Source organism: Martes martes (assembly GCF_963455335.1).
Source record: "Martes martes genome assembly, chromosome: 1".
Classification (NCBI taxonomy): domain Eukaryota; kingdom Metazoa; phylum Chordata; class Mammalia; order Carnivora; family Mustelidae; genus Martes; species Martes martes.
The window spans coordinates 59,303,459-59,323,905 of NC_137888.1; the positions used below are offsets into that span (position 1 = coordinate 59,303,459).

At 38.2% G+C, this 20,447-nt stretch overlaps 1 protein-coding gene across 1 annotated transcript in view; it reads right to left on the reverse strand.

Annotated features, from left to right (window-relative positions):
* CFAP44 (cilia and flagella associated protein 44) overlaps nucleotides 1–20,447 on the reverse strand; it is a 167,528-nt gene that overhangs the window by 138,296 nt on the left and 8,785 nt on the right. Inside the window, exons 3-8 of the mRNA XM_080822400.1 lie at nucleotides 19,432–19,569; nucleotides 18,745–18,904; nucleotides 14,544–14,706; nucleotides 10,305–10,407; nucleotides 5,023–5,239; nucleotides 2,785–2,899 (exon numbers count right to left, since the gene is read on the reverse strand). Of these exons, the coding sequence (XP_080678526.1) occupies nucleotides 2,785–2,899; nucleotides 5,023–5,239; nucleotides 10,305–10,407; nucleotides 14,544–14,706; nucleotides 18,745–18,904; nucleotides 19,432–19,569 (896 nt within the window). The remainder of the gene's footprint in view (nucleotides 1–2,784; nucleotides 2,900–5,022; nucleotides 5,240–10,304; nucleotides 10,408–14,543; nucleotides 14,707–18,744; nucleotides 18,905–19,431; nucleotides 19,570–20,447) is intronic.

The following is a 20,447-nucleotide window of genomic DNA, read 5'->3' on the forward strand; positions in this document are numbered from 1 at the left end:
ATTCATCCTTTCTGATGGCTCAGTTATATTCCATCATAAATTCTAGTGGTTTTTTTTAAGTTTTTTTTTTAAGATTTTATTTATTTATTTGACAGAGAGAGAGATCACAAGTAGGCAGAGAGGCAGGCAGAGAGAGAGGGAAGCAGGTTCCCCGCTGAGCACAGAGCCTGATGCGGGGCTCGATCCCAGGACCCTGAGATCATGACCTGAGCTGAAGGCAGAGGCTTAACCCACTGAGCCACCCAGGCGCCCTGTAAATTCTAGTTTTGAAGAGTGATAATATTAAATGTTATAAGGTGTTTCAAAAATTGTGAGGCCATTACTGAACGCAGCATATTATAGCATAATAATATCTAATATTATAGCATAAGAATATCCAATTTCAAATCCAATCAATTTCAAATAATATCCAATTTCAAAATTTCAAAATATTCAAAAAGAATAATCATTTGAAACCAGCTCCTATTTATCCATTTTATCTAGCACTTCCCCAAGTGTGTGCCACCAAATACTAGTTCTTAGGATGTTTAACTTGTATTAGATAATAAGTCGTACTAACTAAGTATTGACTCTGTGCCAAGTACTGTTTGAGCATTTTATATACATTAAGTTATTTAATCCTAAAAACCCATATGAACTAGGTACATTTATTGGGGGTACCACATACAGTTATGCAGGTTGGTTATTTATTTTCCCAGAAAAGACAGGCCAATTTTTAGGAGCCCTAAAAATTACTATTCCCATTTTACAAAGGAGAAAACTGAACAGAACAGTTAAGTGGCTTGCACAAAATACCCATAGCAGTCAGGATTTTAAATGAGGAAACTTCACTCAAAAGTTCCTGTCCTAACACTACTTCCAAAGACATATGCTTGGATAAACAAAATCAAACAAGTTTCTTTTCTCTAGGACTCTTTGGGGACTTTAACATGGAAGTGTTCACTAGAAATCACTGAGAGGAATTTCTAGATACAAAGGAATCTGACCAAGAAAGTCATTTTCACGCAGCTTCTGTGCAGACTAATGTTCCATGAAACCCCCTTGGGAAGCTCAGATCTAGTTCTTGCCTGCCTGCTCCTCATCGGCCCCCCAGGTCCCTTTCACCTAGACTAATTTACTCAGTCTTTTCTACCTCCCCAGTCCACTCATCTTATCCATTCTGCTTGTTTGACTTATCACCAAACCTCAGCTCACTTTCAATAGTCATTATTTAGATTTGCTTTCTTCTGTCCAGTAACAAACCATCAGAAACCACCCATGCCTGGCTGGCATTCCCTTCTGAAAGGTCAGGCATGCTTAGCTTTCTTTTTCCATTTGTCCTGAAAAATGAAATGGAAGTGACATCTTCCTTGTTGGCTCATCCCCTTGACTCCAGATTTCCCTTCCCTCAATTCATTTGGCATTTTGTGGCCAGATCGATATAGAACTTCATTTGCAACTCTACTCGTCCAATGTATGATAGTTCTGCCTGGCTATTAACCTACTTATACATAGGACCCAACTATACTTCTCAACCTAATTTCCCACTCTTCACCAACATGAATGCTCTTTCCTGAGTAGCCTTCCAAATATAGGATACTATTCCTAACTCTAAATATTTCCTTTTGTGTCTCTCATTTTAAATGGCTTCTTTTCTCCTTTACATACAACACAAACACTACTGAAACTTTTAAAGATATATCTTACAGCATGTTTTGCTTTTGGTTTTTTTGTTTGTTTAAGATTTTATTTATTTGAGAGCGAGAGAGAGCAGGGCAGAAGCAGAGGGAGAGGGAGATAATCTCCAGCAGACTCCCCATTGAGCACGGGGCTCTACCTGAGGCTGGATCCCAGGCCCCTGAGATCATGGCATGAGCAAAAACCAAGAGTCAGACGCTTAACTGACTGAACCACCCAGGCACCCTTTGTGGGCTGTTTTTAACAATCTCTATCTTACTTTAATTTCTTGCATTATTCAGAATTTGAAACTAAAATTATTTGTGATCATTTTATAGCTTTGGATATATATTTATTTATTTAACTAGCATCCAAGGCTTTTGATTTCCTCCCATACAACATGATTCCAAATTGAGAATATCTACTAGGTAGATGACCAGTCCCTTTGGTTCCTCAAAGTAATATTTGTATGCTAGCATTTACTTTTAACGGAGATGTTCACAAATAATACTATATAACTCATCCTAACAGGAAGCCAAATACAATATCAATGGAGAATTGATTCTATAACAATATGCCCACAAATTTTTACAAAAGGAGGAGAGAAAATAAACTAACAATGTTATAGAATAAACTACCAGATTAAAGTTGGCATGCATCTCTAGGTGCCACTGTGAAGTGGCTCAATATTCCTAAATAATAATCTGACAATGAAAGAAAAATCCACAAGACTGTATACAACCTTTGAGCCAGTAAGTCCTCTCAGAGCATCATGACAAAAGAGGAGGGACAGATAAACATTATAAACACTGCAACTCCATGATGATGAATAACAATGTATCACTATGTTAATATATTAAAATGCTTACATACTTTATATAGACATGCATAATAATTAGTAAACAAAACCAAGAAAGGATATTTACATATGGATTATGACAATTCCCTAGAACTATATTAACTAAAACTGATAATCTGAAGAGCCAAAATTAAACATTCATTATATTTACAATGATAGTGTCCATCATTAATAACATTGGCAGGGCTTTTTAGAATGTCTAATGGGCTTTCATATATTTTCATTTTGAAAACATGATTTTATTATTGTGGAATAGTGGCTGTACTCACTTTCCCATCTGGGAGCTGCATGTAACCTTCTATATCAGTAGTGGCTGTTTTGCCAAATCGACCCAATGAGCCCTGAAGCTTGAGACCAGTGAATGTTAGAGCCATTTCCCAGAACCTACAAACAAGAAAGAGACTGAATGTACCTCAAAGAGGCTTTATCTATGTTTATTCTCCCCAAGCATTTACATGTTTCAGAGTCACATATATTATTTCATTTGCTCATTCATTAACTAATATGTATTAAGTATCAACAACCTGTCAGACAAAGTTCTAGGCAATATAAATTCAGAATTGAGCAAAATAGACAAATTCCCTGCCTTTGTGGATACTTTATCTTAGAGTCCTGCTGTTCTATACGACTGACCCTAGCCAAGTTTGACTATTTCAATTTAGATTTAACATAATTAACACTAAACCAAATTTAAAACTCCATGTTTCAGTCAGACTAGCCAGTTTCAAGTACTCAATAACAAAAACGTAGCTAGTGTCTATTAGATTGGACAACATAGAACATTTCCATCTTGGTAGAAAGTTGTCCTATTGAACAATACCATTTTAGAAGATGCAAAAGTTTTCAAAAAATTTCTGACTTACTTGTGTAGTTTAAGAGTCATTTCTTCACTTGATCTTAGCCAAAAGGCCGAGAAGCGATTTTTTAAGAGTCATTTCTTCATAACACTGTACTCTCATTCTCTCATATATAAAATGAGACTACTAATAGCACCTACCTCATAAACTTGTTGAAAAACTCTTAGAACAGTGGCTTATACATAAAAGCGATGAATAAATGTTGGTTATTACTAACATTTCTTTTTCTTTTTTTTTTTTAAGATTTTATTTATTTATTTGACAGAGATCACAAGTAGGCAGAGAGACAGGCAGAGAGAGAGGGGGAGGCAGGCTCCCTGCTGAGCAGAGAGCCTGATGCGGGGCTCAATCCCAGGACCCTGAGATCATGACCTGAGCCGAAGGCAGAGGCTTTAACCCACTGAGCTACTGAGGTGCCCCTATTACTAACATTTCTTATTAATAGTCTAAGCAAGTGAACAGATGATGAAGAACATATAGAAAAAGAATCTGGCCTGCCAACTAAATATAAAATAGATAATGGATGGTATCAACAAGCCAATAATATGAAGCCAAAAGCTTAAATATCCAACATCCTTCTCCATGGCTATGACAGGTCCCCTGATCATACATTTCCATATACTCTGTTTCTTCTATAGCACTTCACACATGGAATTATTTGATTTCTCTCTCCAAAGATACAATGCAAAGAAAATATGCATAAATGATGGGAAAATGTAAAGAGAAATTTTTAGCCTATAGCTAGCAGATTACTTGAGAATTCCCCCAAATTTCCATCTTAAAATCTGTTCAATTAATCTATATCTCCAATGAATAAATAAGAAGAGAGCCAGGTTTAAATTGGAATAAGAGCTACTTCGGATAAAAATGTCTTTCTTAAAAAGGACACTGGAAATCTAGTATTGAGCAGCTCGAAGGTGGTGATAGAAGGTTGTTAAATAAATGCATAAGACAGGGTAGAATGAAGACAGAAAAAGACAAAATCATTCCATCCTGGAAAAGAGAGCAGAGTATGAAAGAGTGAAAAAGAAAATGGAGTTTAGAGCCAGAGCCGTGAGATCAAGAGTAGGCTCTGTTAAAATTTAGTACAGAAGGTCCTGTGTTAGGATGTCAAAATGACTTAGCCATCATACAATATTGCACAGGGGCACCTGGGTGGCTGAGTGGATTAAGCCTCTGCCTTCAGCTCAGGTCATGATCTCAGCATCCTGGGATCCAGCCCTGCATCGGGCTCTCTGCTCAGCTAGGAGCCTGCTTCCCCCTCTCTCTCTGCCTGCCTCTGTGCCTACTTGTGATCTCTCTCTCTGTCAAATAAATGAATAAAATTTTTAAAAACACCAATATTGCTCCCACAGATTTAAAAGTGGATCTGAAAACTCAATATGCCATGTTAATAAGCATTATACAAACTCTTTTAGGTGGTAAAGACTGTAAGAAGGCAGCAGGCTAAATTCTTCTTAGCTATACTGGTTTCAGTCATAAAAGTCCCATATCCAATTAGAAAAGCAGCACTACCATTAGTTTTGAAGAGAACACATTTAAAAATTATCCTAATGTTAACATCAGCACAAATGTCTCCAGCTGGCTGATCCTCTCAGACAATATCCTTAATGATAATGTACCAGCACCTGTACCAGTCACACAACCTACTTGATGTGGCCTGATCCTGATGTAGTAAGCTGCTCATCATCTTCAGGATTGAAAGTAACCTTAAAAACTTCCTGGGAAAAAGCTTTTGTCCTCAGTATGGGCTGTTCTTCTTTCCAATTCCAGATGGTCAGTGTGTAATCAGGGCTGCTGCCAACAGAGGCTAGCAAGGTACCACTGTTGTCAAAATCCACATAAGCATAGCCCAGCTCAGTCCCATCTGAAAGTATGAATGAGAGTCTAATGAACAAAGGCAATGTTCATTTCATTTTCAAAAGTATATTATTTAAAAGAAAAAAGGAGGGCAAGAGAGCAAGTGAGCACCCTTGGTGATAAGTATTGATGAAAGAATGCCAAGAATTCCCAAAGAAAGGATCCAAAAATCATGCACCACCCTTGGCTTTAGAACGAATTACATAACAGGAGGGGAGAAAGTGAAGAAAGTGCATGAGAACACACTCACTTTTATGAAGTGGGGGAGGGGGGTACAAAATCATGTTAGATGGCAGAAAGAGCTCAATCTGTAATTAGAAATTTGCCACTGAAAAATTCGTCAAATAAACTGAGGACTTCAGATTTCTGGTTATGCATGAAAGGAGCCTGAAAGTCACCATTTTATCCTAACAACAAATAAAAAATCTGAACACAGTAAAAAATCAACAATTCTTTGTGGATTCATAAGTGAGGGAAGGACATGGGGAAAATGGCTGCTCCCAGGACAGGAGAGACTGGTGGGTGAGATGCATTTGCAACTTACCACAGCAGGAACATCCAAACAGCAGAGAGAATCAGTGTCAGGGTAATACAACCTTATGTTTTAACTGAAGAATTGCTGGGGGCTCAGTGTGGACAAGTCTGAGAATTAAAAACTCCAGGAGGACCCAGTCATAGGTGGGCCCCAACAATATTGTGAGATGTATCCCCAGGAGCTTGACCAGGTTCCCACAGTAAATACGAGAAAAACACTTCCAGCTTTCAGCAGGGAGAGGGAGAAAAGGAACCATTTTGAAACACACCAGAACACTCCATTCTTCTTAATAAAGCCTGTCCTCAGGAGAAACTAATTAACCAGAGCCTAACTAACCTGGGGAAGGAACTCTAACCCCCTCTAATTGATGTGGTTTTGGAATACAGGTGAGGTTCGGTGGGTGGTGTCCAGAGCCGGTGATGAAGAATGGTTGAGATGTCTTTGGTGCAAAATGGTGCTTTTATTAAAGCACAGAACAGGACCCATGGGCAGAAAGTGCTGCTGCACCAGCATTGTGAAGGATGGCTGATTATATACAATGGGGCTCAGGGAGTAAGGAAAAGGGAGGTTTTCAAAAGAACTTTCATATGCTAAAGAAGACCTACAAGATACCAGAGGCTTTGCCATTGTCAAATTACTGTTGTTTTTCCTTCTAGTAGAAATCAACATTAAGATAGTTGGGAGCTTCCTGGAGGAACATACACTCTGCTGCTTCGATGGCTACAGGTTGCAAGGTCATTTAATTGTACCTACATTTCCTTCTGGAAACTAGGTTATTGATAGAAATGCTTTATTCTTGTAGATTGCCAAGGCATTTGTAAACAGAGACTCATGTCTTGCAGGATTGTGCTTTCTATAAGTTAACTATTTGTTTTCCTTTCCTTAGCTTTAAGGCAGCCAGGGATGTCGAAGGAATGTCATATATCCCATGGGGGAGCGGAGATTTGTGGGGTATAAGCTTCTGCTTTGTCCTTGGCTTGCCTTCTGTTCCCTCATCATAAGCATCCTTTCCCACCAAAGGGGGAGAAAACAACTCAGAAACATTTGTGAAGTTCAGTTCAGAGGCAGAGACTCACTAAAAATTTGAGACCTAATCGGAGAACTAAAGAGCACTTCCCTTCCTCCTACACCTTACCACCAAGTTATAAAAAGCCTATTTACAGCAATTATTTGTCCCAACTACACCATGTCTGACTATCAAGAAAAAATTACAAAGAGACAGAACAAGCATCAGAACCCGATATGGCACAGTGTTGGAATTATCAGACTGGGAATTTAAAAGAACTATAATTAATATGCTAAGGACTCTAATGAGTAAAGTAGACAATATGCAAGAACCAATGGGCAATGTAAGCAGAGAAATGGAAATCTTAAGAAGGTACCAAAAGGAAATGGTAGAGATAAAAAACATTATAACAGAAATGAAAAATGTCTTTGGTGGACTCCTTAAAAAAATGGACACAGCTGAGGAAATAATCTCTGAACTACAAAACAGATCAAGAGAATCTTCTGAAAACTGAAGAGCAAAGAGAACAAAGACTGATAAAAACGGAAAAGAATATCTAAGAACTATGGAACAACTACAAAAATGTAATGTATGTAGAAGGCAAAGAAAAAAAGAAAGGAACAGAAGAAATATTTGAAAAAGTAAGGACTGAGAATTTCCTGCAAATTAATATCAGACACCAAACCACAGATCCAGGAAGCTCAGAGAATACCAACTAGAATAATGCCCAGAAAACTACAGAAAATGAAGATAAAGAACTCCTAAAAAAAAGCCAAAGGGGAGAAAAACCTTACTATAGAAGAATGAAGAATTATATCCAACTTCTCAGAAACCATACAAGCAAGAAGAATGGACTGAAATATTTAAAGGAAAGGAAGGAAAAAACCCCACCAACCTAGAATTCTGTACCCTGTGCAATTAATCTTCAAAAGTGACAGATAAAGACTGTGCAATTATTCTTAAAAAGTGACAGATAAAGACTTTCTCAGACAAACATTGAAGGGATTTGTTGCCAGGAGACCTGCTTCGCCAGAAATGTTAAAAAGAAGTTTTCTAAACAGAAGGCAAATAACATAGGTCAGAAACTCAGATATACATAAAGAGATGAAGAGAACTGAAGAAGGAGTAAGTGAAAATACAATAAAAAACTTTTGATGTTCTTAATTTACATAACAAATAAGAGTTTGTTCAAGAAAAGAAAACTATAAAACGGTATCTTTCATGAACAGTGATGTAAAAATACTCAATAAAATATTAGCAAATTGAATCTAACAATGTATAAAAACAATCGGATTATTATTTTGTGGATATCAACAAACTGATTTTAAAGTTCATACAGACAGGCAAAAGACCCAGAATAGTCAACATAATATTAAGTGAAAAGAACAAAGTTGGACTGGTAATACCTGACTTCAAAAATTCCTATAAAGCTACAGTAATCAAGACAGTGTGACATTGGGGAAAGAGTAGATCAATGCAACAGAAAAGAAAACCCAAATATAGACCAAGAGAAATATAGTCAATTGATTTTTGGAAGAAGGCAATATAACAGAACAAAGACAGTCCCTTCAACAAATGGCACTGGAATAGCGGGACATCCATAAGCAACAAATAAACAAGCAAAAAATAAAATAATGTAAACACAGACCTTACACCTTTCACAAAAAATTAATTCAAAATGGATCATAGGTCTAAATATAAAATGTAAAAACGTAAAAGTCCTAGAAGATAATGTAGAAGAAAACCTAGATGACCTCAGGTGTTGGTGATGCCTTTTTAGATTTCACACCAAAGACAGACAGGATCCATGAAACCAATCACTGATAAGCCAAACTTCATTAAATGAAAAGTTCCTCTGAGAAGGGCAATATCAAGAAAATGACATAATATAGAAAATATTTGCAAAACGTATCTGTGAAAAAGGACTGTTCCCCAAAATATACAAAGAACTCTTAACACTCAATAATGAGAAATTAACAACTTGATTACAAAATGCGCCAAAAACCTTAACAGACAACCTCACCAAATATATGCAGATAACACATAAACATATAAAAAGACGCTCCACATCCTGTCATCAGGGAAACACAAATTTTAAAAAAACGGAGCTACCACTAATACACCTATTTAGAATGGTCAAAATCCAAATCATTGACAACACTGAATGCTGGTGAGGTTGTGGAGCAGCAGAAACTCTCACTCACCGCTGGTGGGAATGCAAAGTGGTACAGCCACCTTGGAAGACACTTTGGCAGTTTCTTACAAAACTAAGCAGACCCTTACCATAGGCTCCAGTAATTGTGCTCTTTGGTATATACCCAAAGTAGTTGAAAATGTATGTTCACACAAAAGCCTGTACTCAGATGTTTATTGCAGCTTTATTCATAATTGCCAAGATTTGGAAACAACTACGATGCCCTCAATATGCGAATGAATAAATAGTGGTACTTCCAGACAATGGAATACTATTCAACACTAAAAAGAAATCGGTGATCAAGCCATGAAAAGACAGAGAGGAAACTTCAATTCATATTTCTAAGTGAAAGAAGCCTATCTGAGAAGGCTACACACTGTATGATTCCAACTATATGACATTCTGGAAAAGGCAAAACTGTGGGGACAATAAAAAGATCAGTGGTTGCCAGTGGGGACAGTCATGAATAGGCAGAGCACAGAGAATTCTTAGGACAGTGAAAATACATTGTAGGAGATTATAAGAATGGATATACATCATTAGACATTTGTCTAAACCCATAGAATACAACACCAAGAGTAAACCCCAGGGGACACTGTGGACTCTGGGTGACTATAATGCACTAACAGAGACTAGTCCTCAGTAAAAATGTACCCGGTAAGTGATGTTAATAATGGGGAATGTTATGCATATGTGGGGGAAGAGGGCTATGGGATATCGCTGAACCTTCCTCTCAATTTTATTGCAAATCTTAAACTGCTCTGAAAAGTAGTCCATTTAAAAAACTAACTACTAAAAGTAATTATATGGAGAACAAAATTTATAAGAGAACTGTGGTGATTAATTTCATTTGTGGTTATTTTAATCCTGGTGGACCTTATTCAATCAGATGAAAGTCCTTAAAAGCAAAACTGAGATCTCCCTGAGGAAGATGAAATTCTACCTGAACATGTAGCATCAACCCAGCCCAAGAATGTCCAGCCTATGGGTGCCTGAGTGGCTGTCAGTTAAACAGCTGCCTTCAGCTCAGATCATTCATCCCAGAGTCCTGGTATCAAGCCCCACATCGGGCTCCCTGCTTGGCAGGAAGCCTACTACTCCCCTCCTGCTCCCCCTGCTTGTGCTCACTCTTTCTCTCTCTCTCTCTGTCAAATAAATAAATAAAATCTTTAAAAAAAAAAATAAAGATTGTCCAGCCTACCAGCCTGCCCTGCAACCTTCAGACCTGCTAGCCCCCACAAGTACCTAAGACAATTCCTTTAAATAAAGTGTCTCTGGAAGACCCTGAATGTTGTTAACCTTGAACATGGATATTTTAGAGGATGTACTGAGCTCACCTTGAAGGATTCTGTAGGGCTTCAAAGAAGGATACTCATAGATGATAATCTTTGGGAAAACTCCTTTTTCAGCTACTGTGAAGTAAGTTTTATCAGGATGTACCTATAAAGAGTAAAATTTCACTTAAATAGTAAAAGGAGAATTTTCTTATAGTCCTATTAATGTAGTATTTAGCATATGTGATTTTATAATTTATTAGGATCCCCTTCAATAGAAAACTAAAAAATGGGCATCTGATAAGTACGTGGTGATGGATGTGATTTAAAATGAAACCTAGGGGGGAAAAAAAAATGAAACCTAGGGTGCCTAGGTGGCTCAGTGGGTTAAAGCCTTTGCCTTCGGCTCAGGTCATGATCCCAGGGTCCTGAGAGCCTGCTTCCCCCTCTCTCTGTCTGCCTGTCTGCCTACTTGTGATCTCTGCCAAGTAAATAGATAAAATCTTTAAAAATAAAAAAAATGAAATGAAACCTAAGGGAATGCTCATTTTAAGTTTTACTTTTGTTAATAGAGCCATCTCTACCCCTACAATTTTTTTAATTGCCATCAGAAGAGCTAGAACAATGGTTCTCAATCATTAGCACACATCAGAACCACAGGAGGGCTTATTAAGGCACTGAAGGCAAGCCCTACCAGCAGAGGTTCTGATTCAGTGTATCAGGGCTGGGGCCCCAAAATTTGCATTTCTATCACTAACAAGTTCCAGGTGATGTTGCTGCTGCCAGCCCTGGGACCACTCTTTGAGAACAACTAAGTTAGATGAATTGTTTACCCTCGATATATAAATCAGACTAGCTTTTTGTACAGAAAAATCCATGTTTCTAGAGTAGTTTACAGCTCAGTTTTTTAAAATGCACCTTGGACAAATTCACTGCAGATGTATATAAACTTACTAGAATTGAGAAAGATATAATATTTCCAAGCCAGACGCAGAGGAAAATAGAGTAAATATGCCCCAAGTAAACTATTTGTGTCAGCATTTCAAGTGATAGCAGTATAAATCTTACAGAATTATATGTTTATTCCTGGTATTTTTGTTCATTGGTAAGCCAATGTTCAGGAAGAGTCAATGGATATTTTAAAAATAAAAATAGACTCTTACAAAAATCAACTATTTAAGACACATATTGTGCTTTATAAAATTCTATTTTCAATTACCATTTTGCAACTCCTGATTTTAAACCTGTGGAAGAGGAGCTTTCCTCAGAGGATATGGGTTGCGCTAAAGGTTTTGGTACCCAAGATAACACTGTAGCTTTTTCTTCTCCCCACCCATGGGGCCATAAGACCTCTAATAAGGTCTTCCTGCTGACACCTCTTCCATTCAAGTAAATACCCATCACATCAGCTCGAAACAAGGCTTGGGTTTATAGGATACACACTCAGTGAGAGAACACTTATTGCGTGCTTATTATGTGTCCCAAACACTGTGTGCATTTTATGTGAATTAATTCCCTTAAATTTTACATCAACCTTGTGAGTTTGGCTACCAATATCATTCCCACCATTTTGATGAGGAAATAGGCACAGCGAGGCTAAGTAGCTTGAAGTCATACAGCTGGCAAATGTCAGAGGTAGAATTCAAGCCAGGTGTTGGAAGCCAAGAAAAAAGTGGAACTAAAAAATTGGAGTTACGAAGGACTTAGGGGGAAGCAGATTACAACTACATCTTTCTAGATGCCCATTTACAGAACAATATTGGGTAGGATATGTGGTCACAGAAATCTGAAAGGGAATTCAGGCAAATCTTACCCCTTAGGTCTGGCCTATAGTAAGTGAAAAAGTTGCAGCCCTCAGATCAGAAAATCTGTGGGGTTGGGCTTGATGTTTTATTTTTAGTGGAGGCATGGAATTAATGAGTTATTTACTTTATATTCAACACACAGATTCACTCTATCTTTTCTGAAAGATAATTGATATGTCCCCAGAACCCACTTCTCACAGGTTTCTCACTGCTTTGCAAGAACACTTCTCATCCACAAATGGTTAACTGTTTCAGGGGAAAATGAAGTGATGAGGACAGTTGAGGAAAGGCCCTTGCCACTACCCAGGCTCTGATAGCCCCAGCACACATGGATATCCAACTGCCCAGAGTCCAGGAGGATGATAAGGACTGCCATTCTTGACCACAGAACACCTCACCTACTGACCTTAGACCAAATTATTGTACAACAAAATAGAAATTTCAAAACTACATAATGGGAGAAAAAAAGAAGTGCTAGTTACCTGTTTCTCAGCACTCTGCAGGTGTTGTGGACCTCAGGGTACATGACACTTCAGGGTGACCCCTGACTGACTTCCCTCCACAGAACTCAGGACCCTCAAGTTGGGCCTGTGAATATTTGCACACAGCTGGTGCCACGGTATCACGTACTTGCATGGATCTAGATTTTTGGTTTTTTGCTTTTTAATATGAGTCTTGTCTCTTTAGATGGATTTTAACCTCTTTGAATTCAGAGAGGTCATGAACCTTTTGTCATTTAAATTCTGCATATTCTGAGTATTGTTGGACACACAATGTAATATAATAAATTCTTGTTGGGGTGCCTGGGTGGTTCGGTCAGTTGAGCATCTGACTTTGGCTCAGGTCATGATCTCAGAGCTCTGGGGTTCTGGGATTGAGCCCCACATCAGGCTCCACACTCAGTGGGGAGTCTGCTTGTCCCTCTCCCCACCCCTGCCACCTTCCTCCCCCACTTCTGTTCTCTCTCTCTCTCAAATCAATAAAATCTTAAAACAATAATCCTAATTAGTTCATTAATTCTTGCTGGGGGCAGGGACTTTACCATGCACATGTGCTATGTACAGATCAATGATCAAGAAAGAAATAATCATGAGACTCTCCTCACTCTTCCCTCTCACCAGGTCCTGTTTCGATAGCCACTCTAAGTTCTATTTGTGGATCTCGGAATTTCTTTACCTTCTGCATTCCCATTCATGTCCCTGCTTCACTTCTCATAGCAAGAATCTTCAAAACCTCTCCACTCACCTCCCTTTCTAAATGCCCTACCAGGTCCCATCTAATTTAATCAAAAGTATTTCCCACTACCCCCTGCTAGCTTGGCCCAGTCTCTCCATTGGATCTGCACAAGGCTTTCTGTGGGAAGCCCTCCACCTCTGCAGGGCGTGGTGATGTGGGCCCTGCACCTCCAAGTTCTATCTGGGCTGCTCACACCTGACAGGCAGGGCAAGAGCAGGGCAGACTTCTATTTAGACCATGATCCTTCTAAAAACTTTGAGCATCTACTATGGAAGTGCTGCTTGTATGTGCCCCAAATCCTGTGTGTTTCTCCTCCTTTCCCTGTCTCACACAGCCTACTCTGAACAGGGGCCCCTCTCATGACTCTAAAGGCACCAAGAGGTGTTTCTCGGGTTGTTATTGGTGAGAGCAGATCTAAGGACACCTACTTTTAACGATCACAGAGTAGAAAAACAGTCAAGGTTGAAAAACTCAGGTATGGGGCCAAGTGCTATAAAGTGCTCAAATAAGAGACAGCTAAAAAGGTATTCTTCGGATTTGGCTACTCAGCGGGCCATTGGTCACTTTAGTAAAGGCAATTTCAGTGAGGTGGGAGGGGAAAAGATAAACTTGGCTATGGAGGGAAATGCCAGCAAGTAAAGAGAAGGCATGGTTGGTTTAGAAGTGCTTTTATGAAGACATAAGTTGGTTTTATGAAGACCAGCTGGTTTAGTGTGCTTTTATGCTGAGGATGAAAAGAAGGAGGCCAAAGATACAAGAAAGAAGGTGACTGATGGAGACAAGCACCCAAGAAGGAAGACACAGCCTCCAAATCACATGCAAATCTTTTTGTCAACTGCTCAAAAATTACTGAATGTCAATGTATACTTGATCTCCTAATGTTCGACTTTATACCTACATCTTATCTGGCACTTATCTCTTTATGCTTTGAATTATCATTTGTGCTATTCATCTGAGTATTTTTGCAGAATGGGAACAAAGTGTTCATTATGAAAAAGCTGCAGGACTGTTGGAAGCCACTTAACCTCTATCAGCTCCAGTTTCCTTATCTGCAAAATAAGATGATCATATCATTAACATAATGTTGTAGTACTGCACAGAGACCATGTCAGTGAATGGAGTGGCTGTAATCGTCAAATTGAAAATGCCTTAATCCCACAATACTGCCTATGCTATTGGTACCTAACAGCTGGGTTGGTCCAAGAAGAAACAGATACAAAAAGATAGATTTTTTTTTTTCCCAAAGTCACCAACAGCATACCCCAATGACACCAATTCCTCTACCACTGCTACTTCGCAGGTACATCTGTTCCTTGGTTTTCAAATTCAGAAAGATCAGCTGGTTCCCAGCTATGTAGATCACAGTATTGCTGTCCAGAAGTTGTAGGTTGGCCCGCTTTCCGCAGTCATAACCAAAGCAATGACTGAGGGAAAGTTGTTAAGGAAAAGGAGTGTAACAAAGTAAGCATCCTAGAGACAGGAAACGTAATGAAATAAATGTATTTTTAAAAGCTGTGCCATTAGGCAAAGGGTCGGTGTTGAAGTAGTTGCATTATACTTTGAAACTCAGTTTTTATTTATTACCAATGCAACTTTGTTTTTTAATGAAGTGAAAATTCTTATACTCTGATTTAGTCGATATTTTAATTTTTGTAGGGAGATCCTGAAAGCAGATTCATTTTATAAAAGAAAAGTATTATATAGGCCTCTTCGAGATGTTTAAAATTCTGACAGAATGTTTCGAAGTTCTGACAAACCAGTGATAATGTGACTAATATAATAAATCCACATAAATGTAATTGAAATTAAATTCACATGAGCAAATTATGAAAATGAACTAAATAATATTTAGTATATAAGCATGTATTATCAATATGCTAACATTTCCTGAGCTCATTAGTATGTATAGGTGTGTAGATGAGTGTGTGTGTACAAATTTATCCTATAGAGTAAATCTGAACTAATCCAAAATAGAGGTTAAAATAACCTAAGTTTTTATAAAACATCTTTTAAATGTACATTGTTACTACATTCAAGTTCAAATTAATATAACCCAAGATATAAATGTATTAAGTAAATGAGACTAATCTATAAAAAATGTAGTTTGCAAAAGAAATATAATACATAGTGAAACTTAAGTAGATGGATTCATATTTTCTAAGAACTCACTGGTGAACACAGAAGCTAAAGGATCATTGGAGAAATCTTTATTTTTTGAGCCCTTCTTTAAAAAATAAATTCTGATTTTAGGGGATTACCCTTATTTGTAAGTGAATATTTTTAGGGAAAGAAACTATGTAGAATTTTTAACAAGAGTATCTATAATTGTAAAAAAGAGAAAATCTTAATGCAATTTGAATTGTGAAGTATATACAAATTACAACTAACTATATGTAACTATACCTAGCTCAATGCCTAAGAATTAAATTGAAAAAGAGAACATTTCAGAAAACATTTCAAGAAAACTGAATTTTATCAATTTAATAAAGATATAAACACCTAAAATTGAATCTTATATAAAGAGCAAATGAATGTGTGATCCAAAGATCTTCTTGAAGCTATTCAGTCCTCATGGAAACTATCTGAGGCCTCCTTACAAATAAGAGCAGGAACCACAGGCTCTTTATCTTCAGAGAGCCTGGTATGGGGCAGGAGGCTTCACCTACCCGCCTTTCCCTTTCCCCAAACTGCTATTTTCTCCTTTCCTTCCTTCTCTCCTTTCTCTGTTCCCAGGTACCAGTGTAACACTTTGGAGGGCTTAAAGCTATGTCTATAGCCATGAGAGTAGAAGTAGGCTACCATCTCCTCACTGACATGGATGGCAGCTGGGAATCAGACATGTGATCATTTATCTGATATTATCATCCCTAATTTCGGGGTCGGGGGGAGACTCCCTTTTACTTGCTGCTGCTCTCCAATGCAGAATGGGTAAGACTGTTACTTCCCAAACTCTCCCCTTTCAAATCACAACCTGCTTCTTCTCACAGGTCATCTCTATTTCCCAGACTGCTGAGTGCAGTGTCTTGAGCCTCACGCATTCAGTAAATGTTCGTTGGGTGAATTAGTTAATTAATGTATAACTAGAGTCCAATTCTTCTCTTCTAACCCCAGCAGACAGTGGCAGCCACTAACCAGAGCTTTGAAGATGTTCAATTGTGTTCTGCTATAGCTTCAACTTCTTTCCGTTTCATCCCATCCTCTCCTCTGGCTTGCACCTTCTTAACTTCCTATCAGAGAACCAGGGCCTTCATTGTTTGTTCATGGGCATCTAGCACCCTCACTTTAAAATTACATTTAAGGGACTCCTAGGTGGTTCAGTCAGTTGAGCGGCTGCCTTCGGCTCAGGTCATCATCCCAGGGTCCTAGGATGGGGACTGACTGAGTCCTGCATCAGGCTCCTCGCTCAGCGGGGAGCCTGCTTCTCCCTCTGCCTACTGCTCCCCCAGCTTGTGCTTGCTCTCTCTGACAAATAAATAAATATAATCTTTAAAAAAATAAAATAAAATTGTATTTAATTACATCTTATATAAATTATGCTATGGTTTAGGTGATATTTAATAAATGACATATTTATTGATTGATTTATAAAACACAAACTTTAAAACTGAAGTAGACTCAATACAATTACTGCAGTACAAAAGAGTATGTATTGGATACATGACAGCTGACTTCTTGGAGCTTCTCATTCTCGGAGAGTAGAACTGTCTAATGAAGGATAGTCCAGAGGGTCAGCTTTTGACTCAAGGTCTGGAACAGCTAATAATGTAACCTTTCCAAAAATGGGACAAGCTACTTTTTGACTTCCCTGGTGTTGAAAGTGTTCACAAAAAGTCTATAGCTTATAGAGCCGCTCATCCATCATGAATAGAAGGAATTCACACCTCAAGTCAAACGTCACCGTCACTCTGATTCTTATTATTTGGAATCTAGGCATATCTCTTTAATACAGAGATCCCTGTATCCTGGAGCAGCAAGTCCCCAGTATTGGGGGCTGGGAGAGAACCAGACCATCAAAAGTACCTGGGAAGGGATGCCTGGGTGGCTGAGTTGGTTAATCCACTGCCTTTGGCTCAGGTCATGATCCCGGAGTCCTGAGATCGAGCCCCACATGGGGCTCCTTGCTTGGCCAGGGGCCTGCTTCTCCCTTTGCCTGCTCTGCCTGCTCTGCCTGCTTCTCCCCCTGCTTGTGCTCAGTCTCTCTCTCTCTCTCTCTCTCTCTCTCCCTCTGACAAACAAATAAATAAAATCTTAAAACAAAAAAAAAGTACCTGGAAGGTTTTTCAGACTACAAGTGCCCAAGTCCCTCTCCCCACAGATATAATGCAGTAGGTCCAGAAAAGGTATCAGACCATGTGTATTTCAGGAAAAGCTTCCAGGTGACACTGATAAACCACCTCATTAGAAACAAATAGGCTAAAAGAAAGGCAACAGCATAACTTTTATCAGCAACTTGTCCAAAGACCACATATGCAAAAAAGTCCTCAGGAGAGAAAACTCCCAAGTTATAAGATCCAGGGTGAATTAGTTTTAGTTACACCTGGGATTGAAATAGAAAGTGATAATAACATGTTCTATCTTTATGTAAAAAGCAAAATTGAGTTAGGAAGTACACAGCCCTCCTCTTTAAGCACACCTTGTATAAGAGGCCAGTCAGTGGTCTAGGCCATGTGGTCCTCACCAGCACCCATCTAAAGGTAAGCATGCTAAACTGCCAGCAAGAGCATGAACGGAAATCTTCTCCCAACTCCACCTGACAAACCTAATGTTGTACAGTGACAGTAACCTTAAATCCTCTTGTTGATTATCCCCACCTTTAAATTTTTTCATGGACTCTTATTCTGCAGACCAATTAAAACTTGTTATTTTGGACCCTTCTTCCTCAGGGTTGTCTTCTCTGATATTCATCTGATAGTGTGTCAGTACCCCCGCCTCCCAGTGGCATCATTGTTTTAAGAAATTGATGAGTTTAACTTGCTAGGCATTGAGAAAGGGATGCCAGGCTGGTAGAGGTGGGAAACCAGGATAAGAGGCCTTCTGGTCTCCTGCACATCATGTCTCATGAAAGAACAAGCAGAAAAGCATCATTTCTCTTTATGGCTATTTGGCATCAACAAAAGCTTGATTAAATTAAGATCATGTATTTCTATCTCAACTTCTCTAAGGGCCAAGCTTCTTAGAATCACCTAAGACAGGGATTGGCAAACTTTTTCTGGAAAGGGCCAGAGAGTAAACATTCTAGGCTTTTTGAGCCAGGTGGCCTCTGTTATAAGCACTTAATTCTGCCCTTGTAGTGTGATGGCAGCCACAGACAAAATGTAAATGAATGAGAATTTCTGTTTTCCAATAAAACTTTATTCACGAAAACAGACCAGAGGCCAGATTTGGTCCGTGAGCTAGTTTGCCGACCCCTGACCTAAGAAGTTGAAATCCAAAAACTATACACATGTAACTGGAGTGGATACACAAGTGTGAGAAGATCCAGTGGTATGTTCGAATCTGGAGTCACAAAAGGCATCGAAACAAGTTCTGTATAGTCATAGAAGAAGTTCTCTGAGATTTTCTTCTTAACTTCTTCCTCCACCTCTTCTGAGGCTGGAGCAAGGGCTTCCACATACTGAGAGTCTAAAAAATTAAAAGATTTTAACTAAGAAGAGCGTCTGGTGAATCCTAAAATTGCATTTCACAAAGACAGGCAGCAGGTACCCAGCCCGTAATACTCCAGCAGTAAGTACCACCAGTGGCCTGAACGTGGGATGCCACCCCCCATGAGCATGGGAGGAAGAGCCGACATGCCTGTGTGCATCAGGGTGACCACAGAGCTCTGGTCATGGTTTCTGCAGTCTCAAAGAGCAACTGCTCATCAGTTCCAAGTCAGAGTGAGAATTCACTAATCTGGGGTAGAACAGTCCTTAGTACATCCTAGTTTCCAGAAAACCAAGTATGAGAGTTTGGTATGTGATCCTCAAAAATGTAATATACAGTTCCAAAGCCTCTAAATCACCCTGCTAAAGTATGTTCCAAGCTTTTCCTTTTATCACCCGACACACCCCGCAAGTTTTTATTTCTATGAATTTGTAACTGTTCGGTTTGGGAAATTTGTCTTTAAAACAGTTACTTTTACTGTGAGAAAACTAACAATACTTACTTACCTCCAATGTTATCCACATAGTCATAGTGAAATGAACTTGAACTTCCTTCCAAATGTTCCGTATCATAATCATCATCCTCTAAATATGATTCTCCCCCTTCAACAAATGTTTCATCTGTGGCATCCTCTCTCACAGCAACTATTAAAAGTAATTTGTTTTAATAATTCCTACATTCTGAATTAAACATTTCCTTATTTCCAAAGTAGCTAATTTTTTTTTATCACAACAGAAGCAAATTTTTAAAAAACTGTGGTAAGATATCTGGAAAATCTACAAATATTTGGAAATCAAAGAACATTTAAAAATAATGTATGGGTCAAGGAGAAATCAACAAGGAAACTTAAAAATATTTCAAACTAACTGATAATTAAAATATAACATGTCAAAATTTGTGGGATGCAACTAAGGCAATGCTTAGAGGGAAATTTCTAGTTTTGTACACTTAGAAGAAAAGTCAAAACTCAAACACCTAAAGCTCTACCTCAAGAATCTAGAAAAAGCAAAAAGAAAATAAAAAGAAATAATAGAAATAACAAAAATGAAAGCAAGGATCAATTAAATAAAAAGCAAATAAACAATAGAGAAAATGAGCAAAACCAAAATCCTATTCTTTGACAAGATTGGCCAAATGGAGAAACTCCTAGCTAGACCAATCAAGAACAAAGAGAGAGACAATACAAATCTCCAACATCAGGAATGAAAATACATCCTAGAGTTATACCAACAAATTTTATAATTTAAAATAAATGTATAAATTCTATGAAACATACAAAGTTACAAAACTTACAAAAGAAAAAATAAACAACTTTCTGTTTAGTAAAGAAATTGAATTCATTAGAAATTTTCCATCTGTTTGTATTTTCTTCAATTTCTTTAATCAATGTTCTATAGTTTTCAGAGTATAAGTCTTTCACCTTCTTAGTTTATTCCTAGGTATTTTATTCTTTTTGGTGTAATTGTAAATGGGATTATTTTCTAAATTTCATTTTCTGCTACTTTGTTAACAGTGTAGAGAA